This window comes from Cheilinus undulatus, linkage group 14 (genome assembly GCF_018320785.1).
Source record: "Cheilinus undulatus linkage group 14, ASM1832078v1, whole genome shotgun sequence".
In the NCBI taxonomy this organism is placed as follows: Eukaryota; Metazoa; Chordata; class Actinopteri; order Labriformes; family Labridae; genus Cheilinus; species Cheilinus undulatus.
The window spans coordinates 26,359,122-26,375,957 of NC_054878.1; the positions used below are offsets into that span (position 1 = coordinate 26,359,122).

Here is a 16,836-nt window from a genome sequence, read left to right on the forward strand (position 1 = left end):
CATTACAAACAGTGTGACAAGTTCTCTAATTAGAGTCAGAAATTGATTGCCAGAAAAGAAATTCCTTAAAGTTGACCGCTAATTTTGGCCAGGATCCCCCTGTGGGGCCTATCAATGTCTTTTTAAATGCACGCCTTCCCTGGAGTCTTTCCACTTAATTAGTAGCTGAAATATTTATCAATCAACTAATTATATCAGTACCAATCCAGGTTCAATATAACAGGTTTGACCTCAAGTCTTCAGTGTCCGTCAGGTAAGAGGGTGAGTTCAGATCATGACTTCTTTATAAGGACATGACACTGAAGGAAAACTTCGGCTAAACTTCGTACTACCAGATTTTCTTGAAATCTCCTCCATCCTAACAGGTGATGGATGATGGGATGTGCCGTCTGGTGGCCACGTTACCCCAGCTGAATGAGCAGAAGTGCCCGGACATGTTTCGCTGCTCGGATGAGGTTTCCTACTGGCTGAACGAGAACGAGGAGAGAAAGCAGCAGATTGTGACGCTGAAGGAGACCATCTCTGAGCTGCAGGAGGAGCTGAGGAACCACCGACACCGCATCAAAGTCCTCGAGCTGCAGGTGACACTTTACATATCGACTTAGCAGTGCAGGGTCAACTTTCAGCAACAATCCTTTCAACTGCTTTGAGTGCTTGCATTAGAGCTCACCGGATGTTGTGGCAATGTGACAGCTGCTTTGAACAGACAGGAACACAATTCACTCTGGTTGCCTATTTGGAAAGGAAGCTTGCTGTTTCTGAATCTGAAGGACTAAATCTAACCTTAAGGGGGCATTTATTTATACTTCCCATACTCCATCTATTTTTGGTGTAAAAAGATAGACATCACCTTTGATAGAAGTAGTCTCAGATGCATTTAAATTATTCAGACTATTCATAAAAATCTTCTTTTGTGCTCCTACTTCCTGTTTGAAATTAAGTACTGTAACAAAAAGAAAAAAACAAAAAAAATGTTTTTTTTTCTCCAGAGTTCTGCTGTATAACGTCATGCCTGATCATCAAGCTGGCTTCCCCCCAACATGTCCTTGACCTTAGTCGCTAACAGGATTAGCCTGCTACTCTTCCACGTGTTGCCTCATGCGTCTCAAGCAGTGAGCTCATATACAAACTACACCGAGCAGGACCAAAGGTGGCCGCTGGAAAAGGTTTACGTGTTGCACACGAGGGCAAAAAGGCCTCCAGGGTTTGTGTGTTAATGGGAGTTAGTGTTATCCTCCATGTCCAGGCTAGGAATAGAGCACAATGTGAAGAGTGTAGCTCTAAGTTTTAGGACAAAGGGCCTGTTCTATTTCTCTGGAGAACTGGGGTAAACTGTGTTAGTTTGCATGCATTAACAAAGACAAGAAAGTTAAGTCATGTTGTTATAGTGGGTTAAAGGATCATTTGTAGCAGGGGTTTAAGATGTTTGACATATTTAACACTGTAGCCTATCTAGAATGTAACATGGGCCTGATCATACAGTATGATGACCACACTTTTTCAAGACGAATTTATAGAAAACGACTTAAAAAACAAATGATTGTCAAATTCGATTGATGATTTCCATGGAAGGATGGGTTGTCTATTGACTGCTCATAACCCCCTCCCTCTCCACACAGTGTATATAAAAACAGAGTATCATGAACAAGTTTGATTTTCTTCCCTAACTGAATCAAGAAGTGAAACTTCCATATGTTCTAGATTCATCATTACAAAGTGAAATATTCCGTACTGTTTTTGTTTTAATCTTGATGATTAGCCTACGCCCTTCTGCTTATGACAATAAAAAATCCACTTTCTCAAAATATTAGAACATCAAAAACACCAGTCCAACATATATATTTATAATACAGAAATGTTGAATTTCTGGAAAATTCTGCTTATTTATGCACACTGTAAATGGTTGGATTTCCTTTTGCACAAATTACTGCATTTATGCAACGTGACATGGAGCCAATCAGTCCGTGGCACTGCTGGGGTGTTATGAAGCTGAGGTTGCTCTGATAGCAGCCTTCAGCCTATCTGTATTGTTGAGTCTGGTATCTCTCATCTCCTACTTGACATTCTCCAGAGATTCTCTGTGGGGTTCAGGTCAGCCCAGTTGGATGGCCAATCAAGCACAGTAATACCACAATCAGAAAACCAGTTGCTGGTAGTTCTGGTTTCGCTATGGTCAGGTGCCAAGTTTTGCTGGAAAAGGAAATCAGAATCTCCATAAAGCTTCTCAGCAGATGGAAGCATGACATGATTGACTCTGGACTTGATAAAGCACAGTGGACCAACTGCAGCAGATGACATGGCACCTCAAACCATCACTGACTGTGGAGACTGAATACATTGGACTTCAAGCACCTTGGATTCTTTGCCTCTCTGATCTTCCTCCAGGCACTGGGACCTTGATTTCAAACTGAAATGCCAAATTTAGTTTCACCTGACTGAATCACTGAGCACTGGTCCAGTTCTTTTTCTCCTAAGCTCAGGTGAAAACCGATGATATCTGTGGTTCAGGATTGGCCTGATTCTAGGAACATGACACTTGTCGCCCATTTCCTGGACCCATCTCTCGATCCACTTACTCCAGCCTCAGTCCAATCTTTGCGAAGCTCACCCAACTTCTTAAATCTGCTTTGTCTGACAATCTGCTAAAGGCTGAGCTCATCCATTCATGTGTCATCGTTCTATCAGTATGCTTTGATACAGCATGCTGAGAACAGCCTGCCCTTTCAGCAGAGATCCTCCTTGTGGAGGGTATCAATGATTGTCTTCTGGACAAGAGTCAAGTCAGCAGTCTTCCCCATAATTGCAGTCGTGTGTACTGAACCAGGGTGAGAGAATGAAGGCACAAGAAACATTTGAAGGTAGACTTTTACAAAATATTTTGAGATAGTGGATTTTTTTTATTTTAATGGGCTGTAAGCTGTAATCATCAAGATTGAAACAAAAAAGCCTTGAAATGTGTCAATTTGTATTAGATGAATCTGAAATTCAAGGAAATTAGACTTTCTGGAGTAAATAACTGGAAAAAATGAACCCTTACATGGTATTCAAACTTTTTTAGATGTGCCAAAATGGCTTCCATTTCAAGAAGTCTCGCTCACAGTTCTGTTTGAGCATACACCATGTATTATGATAAGATGCCCCTAGGTGTCGGGGTGCAGATGGTCTAGTGATTATGTCACTCCCCATCTGCACGGGCAGTTCAAGTCTGGCCTGCAGCTCTTTCACTGCATGTCATTCCCCACTCTCTCATCCCCGTCTCCAGCTCTATCCACTGTCCTGTCTGTATGATAGAGGCAAAAAAGCCCTGCAACTGTTGTCGCAGTACTGTTTTCACTTCTGCAACACCTCTGTTACTACCTCAAAGAACAGCACAGAGGAAGGAAAACCTCATCCCTTTTACGCCTCTGTGACATTGATAGTGAACTTGAAATGTCAGAGGGGCCCACATTTCATTGCTTTAAAAAGCACTGTGAATTGTGCTTCCCTCTCCCTCTTTCTGTCTGATTACCAGAGCATTTGTCTGCAGGGCAGATGCCAGTGCAAATCATCTTATCTTAGATACAATCTTAATTGGATAACATGCTGCTACCATAATCTTAAAAATGGCATCATAACTCTGCCTCAGTTGTGGATTTAGGAACTGTTTTTGAACCCTTTTGTTCCAGACAATCACTGTGTGTCCTGCTGACTCTGCAGCTACGAGTGACAGCTCGTCTCAATCAGGAGCAGTACCTTTACTATACAGAGACATTGCTCTGTCTGATGTTGTCAACTGGCATTGAAGAGTCCAAACCATAAATGCTTGAAAACCTCACTTTAAGTGGGGTGTTTGTCAAAGAAAAAACAGTTGTCATACAGTTAGTCTGTTTATCATGCAACAATTACAAGTCTAAATCAATGTCACTGCAGAAAATGTCTACGGATTCACAAAATGCTTCAGCCTAAATCAAGATTTTTAGCAGATTTATCAAATGTTACTATGGACTGAATTGTACAAAGACACAACTTTACCTAGCTAGCAGCTGCATGCCAGCTGCAGCTAAGAATAGTCTGAGGAACAACACTCTTAAATAAAGCGGTAGCTTACTTTTAGCTCACCATCAGCTCAGTCACAACGTCTTTGAGGTTACACAGTTTCTCCAAATCATTAGTACTCTCATTGTCTGAATTAGCCACCACTGACAATGTATTGTGGCAAATGAATGCCTGATCTGCATGATTTTACTGTATGTTTTTTAACTTGAAGTTACTTCTTATGCTGTGTAGTTGACGTATGTTTATCTTGTTAATCAGGCAACAAAAGTCACTCGTCATTTCTACTGTCTCCACCCATGGCATAAACTGAAGATTATGTTTATATATTAAATTCTATAGAAAATATAATCCAGAGTGATCTCCATATATATATATATATATAAACCCCCCCCCACCATCATAAATGTCCCAGAGTCAGTAAGATAGATTTTTTTTCAAACTTAAACTGCACATATAGCCTGATGTAAACAATACCAGAAAAGTCACAAAAAGAAAGTAAAAATAATCTCTGACATTGATTTTTGTGTGTTTGGATACTTACATGTCTGTTGTCAGAGTGAAGAGAGGACCCACTTGAATATTTCCTTAGAGCAGCGTTTCCATGACCTGGAGATCCACTATGTTGAGGCGACCACCCTGCTGCATCTACAGGGAACTCTGATCATCGACCTGCAGGTCAGAAGCAATGGCACACTTATTGTCAGGGGTGGAAATTAACTAATTGCATTTACTCAAATTATTGTATTAAGTAGTATTTTGGGGGTTACTTTTACTTTTCTGAAATAAGTACTTTAACTGTACTTAAGTAAGTTTTAACCAGAGTAACTGCACTTTTACTTGAGTAAACTCTTGTACTTTCCCACCTCTGTTGACTACACGGTAGCCCATAGAGAGAGAACGATTCTACATCACTCCCCAAAACAGCAAACACTGGAGTGTTGATATTTCATGGTTAAACATTTCAGAGTTGATTTGAACTACTAAAGTGTAATTTGAACCCCATTCTGAGTGAAATGGCCTCAGTGTTGGAGTTATTTGACAGTGTGTTCAGTGTTCAGATTGATTATAGATCTTTAGTTGTGTTTTATCCCTGCTGGGGTTCTTTTGCTCATGTTCCTGGTGGATTGTTGTTGTTTTCTATGTGAGACACATTTGCACCATAAGTGAAGTTATCCACTTAGAATTCTCGGCGGTTTCTTTAGGTGCTTCTACAGGATGCATAGTGAATTCTTTATCAGTATGCATTGCCTTGCTTTGAGGTTGGTTTTCTGCTTTGTTCTAGCCAAATGAGATCCACCTTACCACAGATTTTCAAGAGTTAATGGTTGGAGTCAGACCTGGTTGAAGATCTGTTATCTTGTTCTTCTTGCTGCTAGGGAAAGATCATATTTTACTGTTATACACCTCAGTAGCTACTCAGATCTTAAAGTAATCTCTACATTAGATACTTTTTATTTTTACTTGAGTAGATTTATAGACGGTACTTTCACTTTTACTTAAGTCAATTTTAACCAGAGAAACTGTACTTTTACTTGAGAACAAGAGTCATGCACTTATCCCACCTCTGCTTGTTGTAAAGAAGTTAGAACAACTTTAAAACAAGTGTGAACTGGCTGTTATTTGATACTTTCACTGCATTTTCAGAACCAGCTCCAAAATCTGACACTTTTGGTGGACAGAGTGAAAAGAAGTCCCGGCTGCATGATCAACATTGTCAGACCCAATTCGCTGATGAATGCTCAAGAGGCTCTGCACCCAGGTAAACTCCATGGACATCACTTACAATTATCACCCAGCAGGGGGTGCCAAGCTCCCAGTTCCGTCCACTCATCACTGTCCCATATCTCCTTCTTTCAGAGCTTCAGCATGTGAGGAACTGTCCCATCGATTGTGCTTCTCTCTATTACAATGGAGTGAGGAGGTCGGGGATTTACACAGTGGTGCCATCACTTGCCGGCATGCCTGTTGAGGTTTACTGTGATATGGACATAGATGGTAAGAAACATTTAAACACAAAACACTTGAAACTTAAGAGCTGGCTAATTTTCAGCAGCATTTGCAAAGTTTAACCCAAGGTGATCAATCCCTTTAAATGCTATTGGTCAAAACAATCCAGGTCTGCTGTGCAGGTGGCATCGATTCTGTGTTAAGCAAAAGAAAGTAACATGATCCAGGTGTTACTCAAGTTCAAAAACAGTTTTCTACCTGTATGTTTGTGAGGATATGATGCCATACAACAAGATATTAAACAATGAGATACCATGTGATGCAATATGATATGACTAGGGCTGTAGTCAACCAAAGAAAAACTTGGTCAACTAAAAGATCATCAATTAATCGACTGGTCGTGGGATAAACAAAAAAACAAAAACAAAAAAAAAAACCTTCATGTTATTTCTGCATCAAATTTATCACTGACAATGTAGTCAGTGCATTTAAGTGGTAATTAAAATTCAAAATGAAGCCAAAATGAACTTAAAAATCGTACGATTTTTGCAGTATAATCTCCTTATGTTGCAATTACATAATAATCCTTTTAAAAAAAATTTTTGTCACAACGCTGACTTTTCGACATGTTGTCAATTATCGGGAAACAGAGTTTAAACTTGCTTCACAGGTTTCCTCTAAGGTGGGAGGCTCCTAGTGATGTTGTTTTGACTTTCTGGATATTTAACCTGTAATTAATTAAGCTTAAAGGCATGAGTAAATAACATTTGAATAGTTATATTAATAGTTGTTTTTTGTAACACTAGATAACTGAAAAAAAGCACATGACGTCTCCCTTCTAACCCTGCAAAAAATGGATTCTTCCAATTAAAGTAGCATGTGCGATTGTTTGACCAATTGGATTTGGTCAGACATGAGGTCATCGACCATTTAATCGGCCAGTCGACTTGAGGCTTTCAGCCCTAGATATGACACCACAACATATAGTACAAGAAGGCATTATAAGGTAGTTTCATGCTCAACAGCCTGATACATGGCAGATATCACAGTTTATACCCATACATACTAGCCAACGTTTTACTGTTATAGGACACAATCAGAGTGGAGCAATGGTTCTCAGCTGGTCTAGCCTCAGGATGTACCACCACCTTAATTAGAAATTAGAAAGAAAACTGCAAGAACATGCATGCATAGGTAGGGTTTTATTCCGTTCGTATAAAAGTGAAATATGCTACTTTTAAATATTCTACATTACAAGAAGGTTATTCATTTTGAGATATATTTCAGTACTCAATCACATGGTATGATTCTGTCTGATTAGACAACATCCTGTACAAAATATGATACAGTCTGAATGTTTTATAGAAATGAGAATTATCCCCCCTTCTCCTGAGGTATTGTCACTTTCCTCAGGTGGTGGCTGGACTGTGATCCAGCGGCGCCTGGACGGCTCAGTAAGCTTTGACCGCAGCTGGAGGGACTACAGGGACGGCTTTGGTGACCTGCAGTCAGAGTTCTGGTTAGGCAATGACCACATACATGAACTGAGCACCCAGGGAGACTACACCCTCCGCATCGACATGGAAGACTGGAGCAACAAGCACAAACATGCCATCTACCAGAGTTTCAGGTCAGTGTAAGGAAACACATTCATAGCCATGTGTATCTTGTAGATATTTTCCTACTCGTCTCCGTGTGTGTGCAGTGTGGAGGATGAGGAGCATCAGTACCGTCTCCATGTGTCAGGATTCAGTGGGACAGCTCAGGACTCATTCAGCTGGTATCACGACAAGCAGGGCTTCAGCACGCCAGATAGTGGGAACATCTGTGCTGAGATCTCCCACGGCGGTTGGTGGTACAATCAGTGCTTCTACGCCAACCTCAATGGCGTCTATTACAGGGTAAGTTCCCACAGATAACCCCCTAATATAATGCTTTAAAATCACAGTAGTGTTTACTACACCCTCATCCTACAGGGAGGCCATTACATCCCAAGGAACCGGGGGCCGCTGGGTCCTGATGGAATTGTTTGGTACTCCTGGAAGGACTCTGATTATTACTCCCTACGCAAAGTCAGCATGATGATCCGACCACGCAGCTTTCGCAGTCGTACGTCACCCTGACCCGCTGTCATCGTGATAACAGTGAGGACAAAAGAACAATTCCAGAGATAGGGATCACAAGGACATGTCATCGGGACACTGAGGTGATGATGATTCACATCCTGTAAACAACAGCACCAGCTACCCACAGTGATTACTGACAGACTTGGTCCTTTTTTTAAAAAAAAACTGCTGGGCAACTTCCTACTGTAAACAAACACTTTTTACTATAGAATAATTTTATGAAATATTGAATGTTTTCTTTCAGTCACTGGAAGCAAGTTCTTTATTTTTTACTTCTGTTTTGTACGTTTAGTTTAAGACATGACAACTGATGCACTATTAGAACCAAGCCAAAGGAGAGGTATGTGTGTGTGGTGTGTTGAGTAAGTTTCACAGGTTTTTACTGCATTTTTATTTATGCTTGCAAGTTATTGTATATGTATTTATTATTATACTATACCCAGCCAATTATGAATTTAATCTATTATGTAAAAAATTGAAATAAAGTTTAATACTATTATTTGCACTTGCCAGGACATAAACTACTTGATTAGACAGGGATGTAGCGATACCCAACAAAACAAGTAAAAATAGATGCAAACATGGACTCAAAATAACACAAAAGTATATGTAGGCTACCTTGCAGAACTTTTTTAACCAGAAAAAGATACTATCTGTTGCTGGCATCTTGTTTGACATCAGTGGCCGAAACGGCAAAACTGTCTATTTTCATAAATGAAAAATGTTTTATTAGTAACAATACAGAACTGAGATTACAAGTATTACTTATCATTTAAATTAAAATAAAGGAAAGGTAAATCTTTTAACTATTATTTTAAGAGAATTAAAATAGAATCATATTCATTAATTGATCTCAATTTCATGTCTTTATAAAATGTGGAGTCATATATAATCATAATAAAATCATACTGAATGCCCTGTATCTTCGGTTCCTTACCCTGCAGCCTTTTAAGCAACATCCAGCGTTTCCATGGCAACAACAAACACATTGTGTGTCTTCATGGTGAATCTCTTATGGCAGCTGCCATAACAAAACAGATCCTGTTACATCTATGCAATAAAAAAAAAAACTCCTGGAAATATTTTAGGAAATATAGGCACTCAACCAAAAAAATACATTGCCAAAAAGAAGTTTTCACCCACTTGGATGTTTTACCCTTTTAAGGATTTTTTGATAATCAATCATGGTCAATATAATTTGGCTGTTTTGACAAAGGAAAAAAACTATTTCATGTCAAAACAGATTTCTACAAATTTATGTAAATTAAATAAAAATATGTAAGAAAAAATAAGTGACTACATAAATATTACCCCTTTTTTTAATGACTGATCGAATTCAACAGAGGTCTAGCCAGTTGGTGCTAGTAGTCTCACAGTTGTGAAACGGGGGTCACCTGAATGCAGTCTATGTGTCCCAAGTGATTGTAGTATAAAGACCTGTATCTGGAAGGTCCAGTCACTGGTTAATCAGTATTTCTGGCTACCATTACATCATGAAGCCAAAATAACATTCCAAGCAACTCAAAGAAAATGTTATTAGAAAGTACAAAGGGAATGGACACAAAAAAATTCCCAAGGCACTTTACATCCCTTGGAGATCAGTTAAATCCATCAAAAAGAAATGGGGGGACTATGGCACATGTGTAAATCTGCCTAGATCAGGTTGTCCAAGTTGGAGACGAGTAAGAAAGGCCACCAAAACACCTATGACTACTCTAAAGGAGTTAGAAAAGAGACTGCATACAACAACTGTTTCCCCGGTTCATCTCCAGTCAAAGCTTTATGGGAGGGTGGCAAAGAGAAAGCCACTGTTGAAGAAAGCTCGTATTAAACCTGGACTAGAGTTTGTGGGAGGCTCTTTGGTGAAGTGGAAGAAAGTTCTTTGGTCTGATGAGTGTAAAATGGTGCTCTTTGGCCATTAGAAAAGACACTATGTTTCACTGATGCCAAACACTGCACATCACCACAAACACACCATCCGTGCTGTGGAGCATGATGGTGGCAGCATCATGCTGTGGGGATGCTTCTCCGCAACGAGCCCTGGAAGGCTTGTAAAGGTAGAGGGTAAAATGAATGCATCAAAACACAAGGAAATCTTGGAGGACAACCTTAGTCTGCAAGGGAACTACGGCATGGGAGAAAATGTAAATTCCAGCAAGACAATGACTCAAAGCATACAGTGAAGCTACACAGAAATGGTTAAAAGACAACAAGGTTATATCAATGAGCAGTTTTGCAAAGAATGGTGCAAATTTGCAGTGTCAGGATATGCAAGCCTTGAAGGTGGTGAATATTTAAGCAGTCTCTTATTTTACTTTACATATTCCTATCTAACTGACACTATTTTATAGAAATCTTTTTTCACTTTGACATTCTAGTGTTTTTTGTGTGCAATGATTGATTTCTAGAATCAATTACACATCCAATGGTTGAATATTTCTATAGGCACATATTTTATGTCAGGCATGGGCCACTAAAGACCTTTAGTCTAGAAGGTCTGTGTAAAACAGTAGGCTGGGAAGAGGCCTGGTTTATAGGCTGAAAGATAAATAAATAAGCTGCAGATTTACAATCAGTCATTAAAAAGTTACACAACCTGAAAATAAATAACCAAAATTCTTTACTAGATATTTTAGCCCAAGTGTTTGTTTTTTTATTACAAAAGACTGATGCAGCCAAATAAAGCTCTAAACATCACTGAAAAGGCACTCATAGATAACAGATAAAGCCAAAGATAATGTAGGTTTTGTCTGCTGTATCAAATCCTCTTGACTGGCTACTTTATGCCGCTGACACATCCAGCTGCACCTGATTGGAGGCGTGAGCTGAACGTGAGGTAAAAAGAGCTCTTTCACTTCCTCCACAAACACACTCTTTGACCCCTCGCACAGGCTGCCGACTCATTCTCATTCCTCTCCATCTCTATGCAAAAGTCGGCTGAAGTGAATAAGGGATCACTGTTAGCCAGTGAGAGTAGTAGTGTGTTGTACACTCTGAGCCGTGCTGCTTAGAAGTAGGGGAGACTTTCATGGACACTCACACAAAAAGATAAATAACGCCCCAATGATTACAAATCATTGTTTAATAAATCAAACAGAAATTTTGCTCCTTTTTGAGTTACAATGTATTGCAAATACTTCTATACATAAAATAGTATCTCAGAGACAAGAAGCACCTGGTAGCTCGGATAGAATATATATTTATATATAAATGTATATTTTTTATGCATCAAGTGATAAGAAAACAGAGGGTGTATAAGATTAGAGACTGATTGAAAAGTGGGCAGTGAAAAGCAAAAATAAAACTGCATATGACATAATCCATGTCTACACCCTGAACTTTTTATAGCATAATTTCTTGTGTTTAACATTGCTGCTGCACCTTCATATAAAACACCATCACCTGGTCGAACAAAGTAAATATTCTACAGGAGAACAGGCAAGAAAAAAAAAAATCATGTTTGGCAATGATTTTCTTTAGACACTTCAAATATTGAGCCCCAGCTTCAGTATCCAATATTTTGTCCTCTTTAATGTAAACTGCAGTGTCATGGTACACAGGCTGGGGGTGGCAAAAACTAAGTCAACCATTTTTCATTTTCCTCAAAGGGATAAGGCACATGGACAAGACAGGAAGAAGGTGGAGCTTCCTGTTAGCTTTTGAGGAAGTTCAGAAAGAAAGAAGGGGGTAAGAACTACCAGCAGACACAAACACTTCCCATACTTTAAAGAGAAGATGTCTGGAGTCTAACGGTACTATTAAGGGACAAAAATAATCAAAAGAAACCTACTGGTGGTCTAAAAAAAGACATATGGACGATAAAGCTTTGACTTTTGTAAATGCTGCATTTAAAAATCAACCTCAAGGCTTTGGTTTTTTTGGGTTATTTTTTTTCCTTGATGTGGAAAAGATTTCCTTCCTTCATTTTAAACAAAGAAACAGGTGAATAATGGCCAATATTGCATAGATAAATTGTATGCCCATAGATGTTTGCACCCGCAGCTGCACATGATGAGGATTTTCCCCACTTTTGGCTGAATTAGGGGTTTGACCGGCATCCCTCTACTGTGACTTTTACAAGCTACAAACCTGAAGCATGTCTCTTTAGTGAGTCTTGCTCCATTTCTGATCCTTCCTACCACAAAGAACTGCGGTGTCAAAGCTGCTGCACCTGCTCCCTAACCGTCCTTAAACATCTGAGAACAGCAGCTGAATGTAACGCCAGGAGCTGGGGCTGTTGGTGCACACAGCAGAGGAAGAGATGAGGTAAGAGTGAGGGAAAAGAAGAAGTGAAATTTAATTTAAAGAAAGGGAGCAGAATGCAGAGTAAGCAACAAATAGTTTGGATGTAGAGCTGTTTTTTCACTCTTCTCTTGTAGTGGAGACTGAAGGCAGTTGCTTTCACATTGTAGTGAACTGACTGTGTGCTTGTCTCAGTTTTTCAGCGATCTGTAGGATCAGAAGGAGAAACTGGGTATAAGTACAGTAGCAGCAGGTGGACATGTGGTATCTAAGCACAGTACTGCTCCCCAAAGTAGCATGAAGACTAATGTTGTAGAATTTAATGGTAACACTTTATTTTAGTGGGCCCTAATTACCTAGTAATTATCAAGTAAATTTAGCATAATTACAGAGTACTTTTATAGTTATTAATAACTTGGAAATATGGTAACATTAAAGAAGTATTTACTCAGTAATAATGTATTAATTATGAAGTAATTTATTTTAATACTGTGGCAGTTCTCTGTAATTAGGTGGTATTTTACCAAATAATTTCTTAGAAATTAGATTAACTTTTTTTTTTATTTTATTTTATTTTTCAGTTTAAGTTGCTTGATAATTCCTTGATAATTTCTTTATTTTGTCCCTCTGAATTAAAGTCACTCCTGAATAATTTTCAAGTCACTTTTCGGTGATTTCTGAATGCCTTTATTCATAATTTCTTAAAAATGACCTTTAATAGTCATAAGAAATTTTTGGGGGTATTTTCGGCACATCGGCCCACTTAATTGAAGAGGGCCATTCCTCCATAATTCCCATGTAATTTTAGGTAGTTTCTTGATGCCTCCCTTTAAAATTCTGAGGTACTTATATAGAAAAACTATCATCTTATTTCTAAGAAAAAACTTGGTAAAATGCCACCTAATTACCAGAAAATTGCCACAATATTATGAGGGTTAGAGGGTCAGGATAAAACACTACCTAACTACCAGAGAATTGCCACAATATTACAAAGGTAACGGTTAGGGCGAGGGTTAGAGATTTAAGGTAAAATACTAATTACCAGAGATTTGCCATAATATTATGAGGATTAGGGTAAAATACCACCTAATTACCAGGAAATTGACACAAATTATGACGTATTTAGAATTAGAGTCATTTTATTGTCATTGTATAACATACAACGATTTTTTTTTTTTTTGTAGTTCCATTCAGTGATCGAGCAGTTTCTCATTTAATATTGAAACTGCTCTTGGATAGGTGCTGTTTTTCAGTCTATTAGTTTTGCTTCTTATTGATGTGAACCGTCTTCCTGAGGGTAGCGGTTGGAACAGGTGATGTGCTGGGTGGGATGAGTCCTTCAGGATGCCCAGGGCCTTCCTGTGGCAGCGGGACCTAAACAGCTCCTCTAAGGAGAGGAGAGCACAGCCTGTGATTTTCTGTGCTGTGTTGATGTCTCTCTGGAGAGCTGTCTTCTCTTGAGCAGTGCAGCTGGAAAACCACACTTTCAATGGAGCATCTGCAAAAGGACACCAGCAGCTCCTTGGCTAGGGCATCGCTCTTCAGGACCCTCAGGAAGTGGAGTTGCTGCTGTGCCTTTTTGATCAGCGCTGTGGTGTTGGTTTTCCAGGTTAGTTCATCGTTCAGGTGCAGGCCCAGGAACTTGAAGTCCGAGACCCTCTCCACACAGTCCCCATTATTATTTATTATTTTTATTATTATTGCTATTTATCTATTATTATTTATATATTTTTTATCTATTATTCCCTGTTATTACTTAATACATTAGGAATTAATTAATAGATTATTACAATGTAAGTACTTCTGTATTATCAGTGGATTTCTGAAATATTGCTTGTAACATTCAAAGTTATTACTAGGTTATTACAACCTTATTCTTGAGAAACTACTTGATGATCGTACCTATTACTATAAAATTACTATGTTACTACTCTAAAATTACTAGATTATTACAAAGTACTTACTTTGTAATTATGGCCCGCGAAAATAAAGTGTTACCACTTCAATAAACTCTGATAGATGTTGGATAAAAAAGTCTTTACCGTCTCATAAAACTTGACTTGCTCCTCCAGGTACTGCTGCATGACCCTGTTGTAGTCATAGATACGGTTGCTATGGAAGTGGTTCATCTCAGCTGTGGTAAACAGAAGAGGAAACCACTAGTGTCAGATTTCACGTCACCACAAACACCTGAATATTCCTAATAAGAGGGTGTTACCTTGTAAAGCATAAGACATGGTGCTGACTCGTTTAGCCATGGTCACTTTGTCCTGAGAGGTTATTTTACCGGCACCTACCAGCTTGTCGGCCTCCTTCACCTTGTCTATGGCTGCCTGCAGGAATTAAAAACTAATATCTTAGTAAGAAAAATCAAACAAGTTGAATATATGTGATATATTCTAGAAAAGGCTGGACCAGCCTTTCAGAAGTCTTAAAGTAGTGCAGCATCCACTATGCAACAAATACCCATTATACAAGTTGTGGCAATAAACTCTTGGAACCCCAAGCCAGTTCTTGCTATTGTTGGTCCACTTGTGTTTTTTTATGCAAAAATACCTGTAGAATCTCATTCTTTTAAGCAGAATCAAGTTACAGAAATCGTTTTTTAGGACATCTCCATTTAGTTCCTGCAGGCCTTTTATATCAGCAGAAAAAAAATAACTTTTTTAACAAACACACAACAGAAACCATCACTACCATTTATCTCTTTAAAACCAATTCACACTCTGTGCACATGTGGTATTTCAGTGAATAAAATACACGCGAATCCCATTTTAGGGAAATGTCAAATGTCATCTTTTCATAGTTTGGGCCATAGAGGACAATTTTTTCTTTCCTTTCCAAACTGGCAGATAACTATCTGGTCTCTTCTTGAGATTCGAAAGGCCTGATTTCAGATGAAAGCCAATTTAGCATTTCATTTGGAAATCACATCCCAGAGTCAGAGTCATTTTTAGAAAGTGGATTTTTGATTTTCATGAGTAGTAAGCAGTCATCATCAACGTTAAAACAAAAAGTCTGGAAATATTTAACTTTGTACGAGATGAATATACAATATATAGAAAATTCACTTTTTGAATTAAATCATAGGAAAAAATGAACTTTTTTATGCTATTCTATTTTTTATCAGATGTATAATTGTTGGATATTCACTGAGGCATATTTTGTAGTGTAAGCAGTATGAAATTTACATAGGCTACTACTTAGTTTCAACATTCTGAACGTTTAACCTCAAAAGCCAACAGATTAAATATCAACAAGTTTGTGCAGGATTTGGACACAACAAGTCTGCATTTTGAAGCATATTTTGGGGGCTTTTTCCATTATGTGGATAGGAAAGCTAAAGATTTACAGGAAATTTGGTTGAGAGCGTGGAAGATAACATGCACTAACAACCACTTCCTAGTCACGCCCTGGAGAACCTGCATGGTTGAAACAGGTTAGTGTTTCCTCATGCTTGTTTCGTTTTTTTAAGAGATATGAAACATCCAGTAACTTTAGTCATTTGTGTAGCTGTTTCTCAGTGTACCTTATGAACTCCGATGGTGTCTGGGAAGCATCCCAGCAGACCCTTGTATTCATTGTTTGTCTCCATGAGGAAGTGGAGGTCTTTTTTGGGCTGAAAAACAAATACACCAAGAAAAAGGATAAATGTCACCTGAAAGTGGAACAAAGATGGATCCAAAACAGGAAATAAAACAGATTTGAAAGTGTCCAGTAAGAAAACAGGGAAATATCACAAGGGAAGCAAAATAACCCTATGAAATACAAAAAATAAAGATACAAGTTCTGTGTGAGCTACAGAGGAGGCTAACAGTCACTTCTACTGTCATCCATATGGTTGTATGTTTTGCTCTTCTTCTGAGTTGTCAAGGAAAACTTTACAATACATTTATTATACACTCCGTCGCCATCCCAGGAGTAGCTAAACTAAACTAAAGCTAAAGTCTACAGAAGAGAAGTGGGTCTGGAAAAGCACAAGCTTACCAGATGAATCCTTCCTCTGGAAGCTGCTGGGACATCAAAAAAGGCCCAAGTTTGATTTCATTATTGCATGCCACACCAATCAGGCCACTTACAATTGCCCAGAAAGGCACATTTGAATAGTAGGCCTTGAAAAGATTTGGGAAATACTTGAGAAATGTTTTCCGGTGGTTTCTTCCTGATACAGATACAGACTGCACACAGAGGACGCTGGGCTACAAGGGTCACTGAAACACTGACGCAAGCAGGAAATGCTCACAGACTGTCTCATGATGAGGTGATTATTTGGCGAATGAACACAAAAAAATCATCTCCTATTCTTTGTTAATGGGAGGATCCAAAATCCTGCCTGGGATCTTTGTTAATGTTCAAAAATGTTGAGTCTGAACCTACCTGCTCTGCTACCATCTGAGCTATCTCCTCATAGGTCTTTCCTGCTGCTGTCATGGCGTCAGTCAGAGTCGACTCACCTACAGCAGACAAAGGGTTAAACTGTGTCACG

At 38.8% G+C, this 16,836-nt stretch overlaps 2 protein-coding genes across 5 annotated transcripts in view; one reads left to right on the plus strand and one right to left on the minus strand.

The window, feature by feature from the left end:
* The first annotated feature begins 236 nt into the window (after positions 1–236).
* On the plus strand, positions 237–9,164 carry si:ch211-203k16.3 (fibrinogen-like protein 1). Its single transcript, XM_041805703.1, has 8 exons — positions 237–253; positions 366–581; positions 4,591–4,710; positions 5,680–5,794; positions 5,893–6,030; positions 7,396–7,612; positions 7,688–7,883; positions 7,959–9,164. The coding sequence occupies exons 2-8, from the start codon at positions 369–371 to the stop codon at positions 8,103–8,105; spliced, it is 1,146 nt and encodes a 381-aa protein (XP_041661637.1). The 5' UTR covers positions 237–253; positions 366–368; the 3' UTR covers positions 8,106–9,164.
* Positions 9,165–11,175: 2,011 nt separating this feature from the next.
* The window catches only part of snx9b (sorting nexin 9b), a 29,064-nt gene continuing 23,403 nt past the window's right edge, over positions 11,176–16,836 (minus strand). For 2 of the 4 annotated variants that reach the window (XM_041805058.1, XM_041805059.1), the window contains exons 15-19: positions 16,728–16,804; positions 15,880–15,969; positions 14,569–14,683; positions 14,393–14,484; positions 11,176–12,557 (exon numbers count right to left, since the gene is read on the minus strand). In XM_041805058.1, the coding sequence (XP_041660992.1) occupies positions 12,510–12,557; positions 14,393–14,484; positions 14,569–14,683; positions 15,880–15,969; positions 16,728–16,804 (422 nt within the window). In that variant the 3' untranslated portion in view covers positions 11,176–12,509. The remainder of the gene's footprint in view (positions 12,558–14,392; positions 14,485–14,568; positions 14,684–15,879; positions 15,970–16,727; positions 16,805–16,836) is intronic. The other 2 variants (XM_041805060.1, XM_041805061.1) reach the window with 2 other exon arrangements.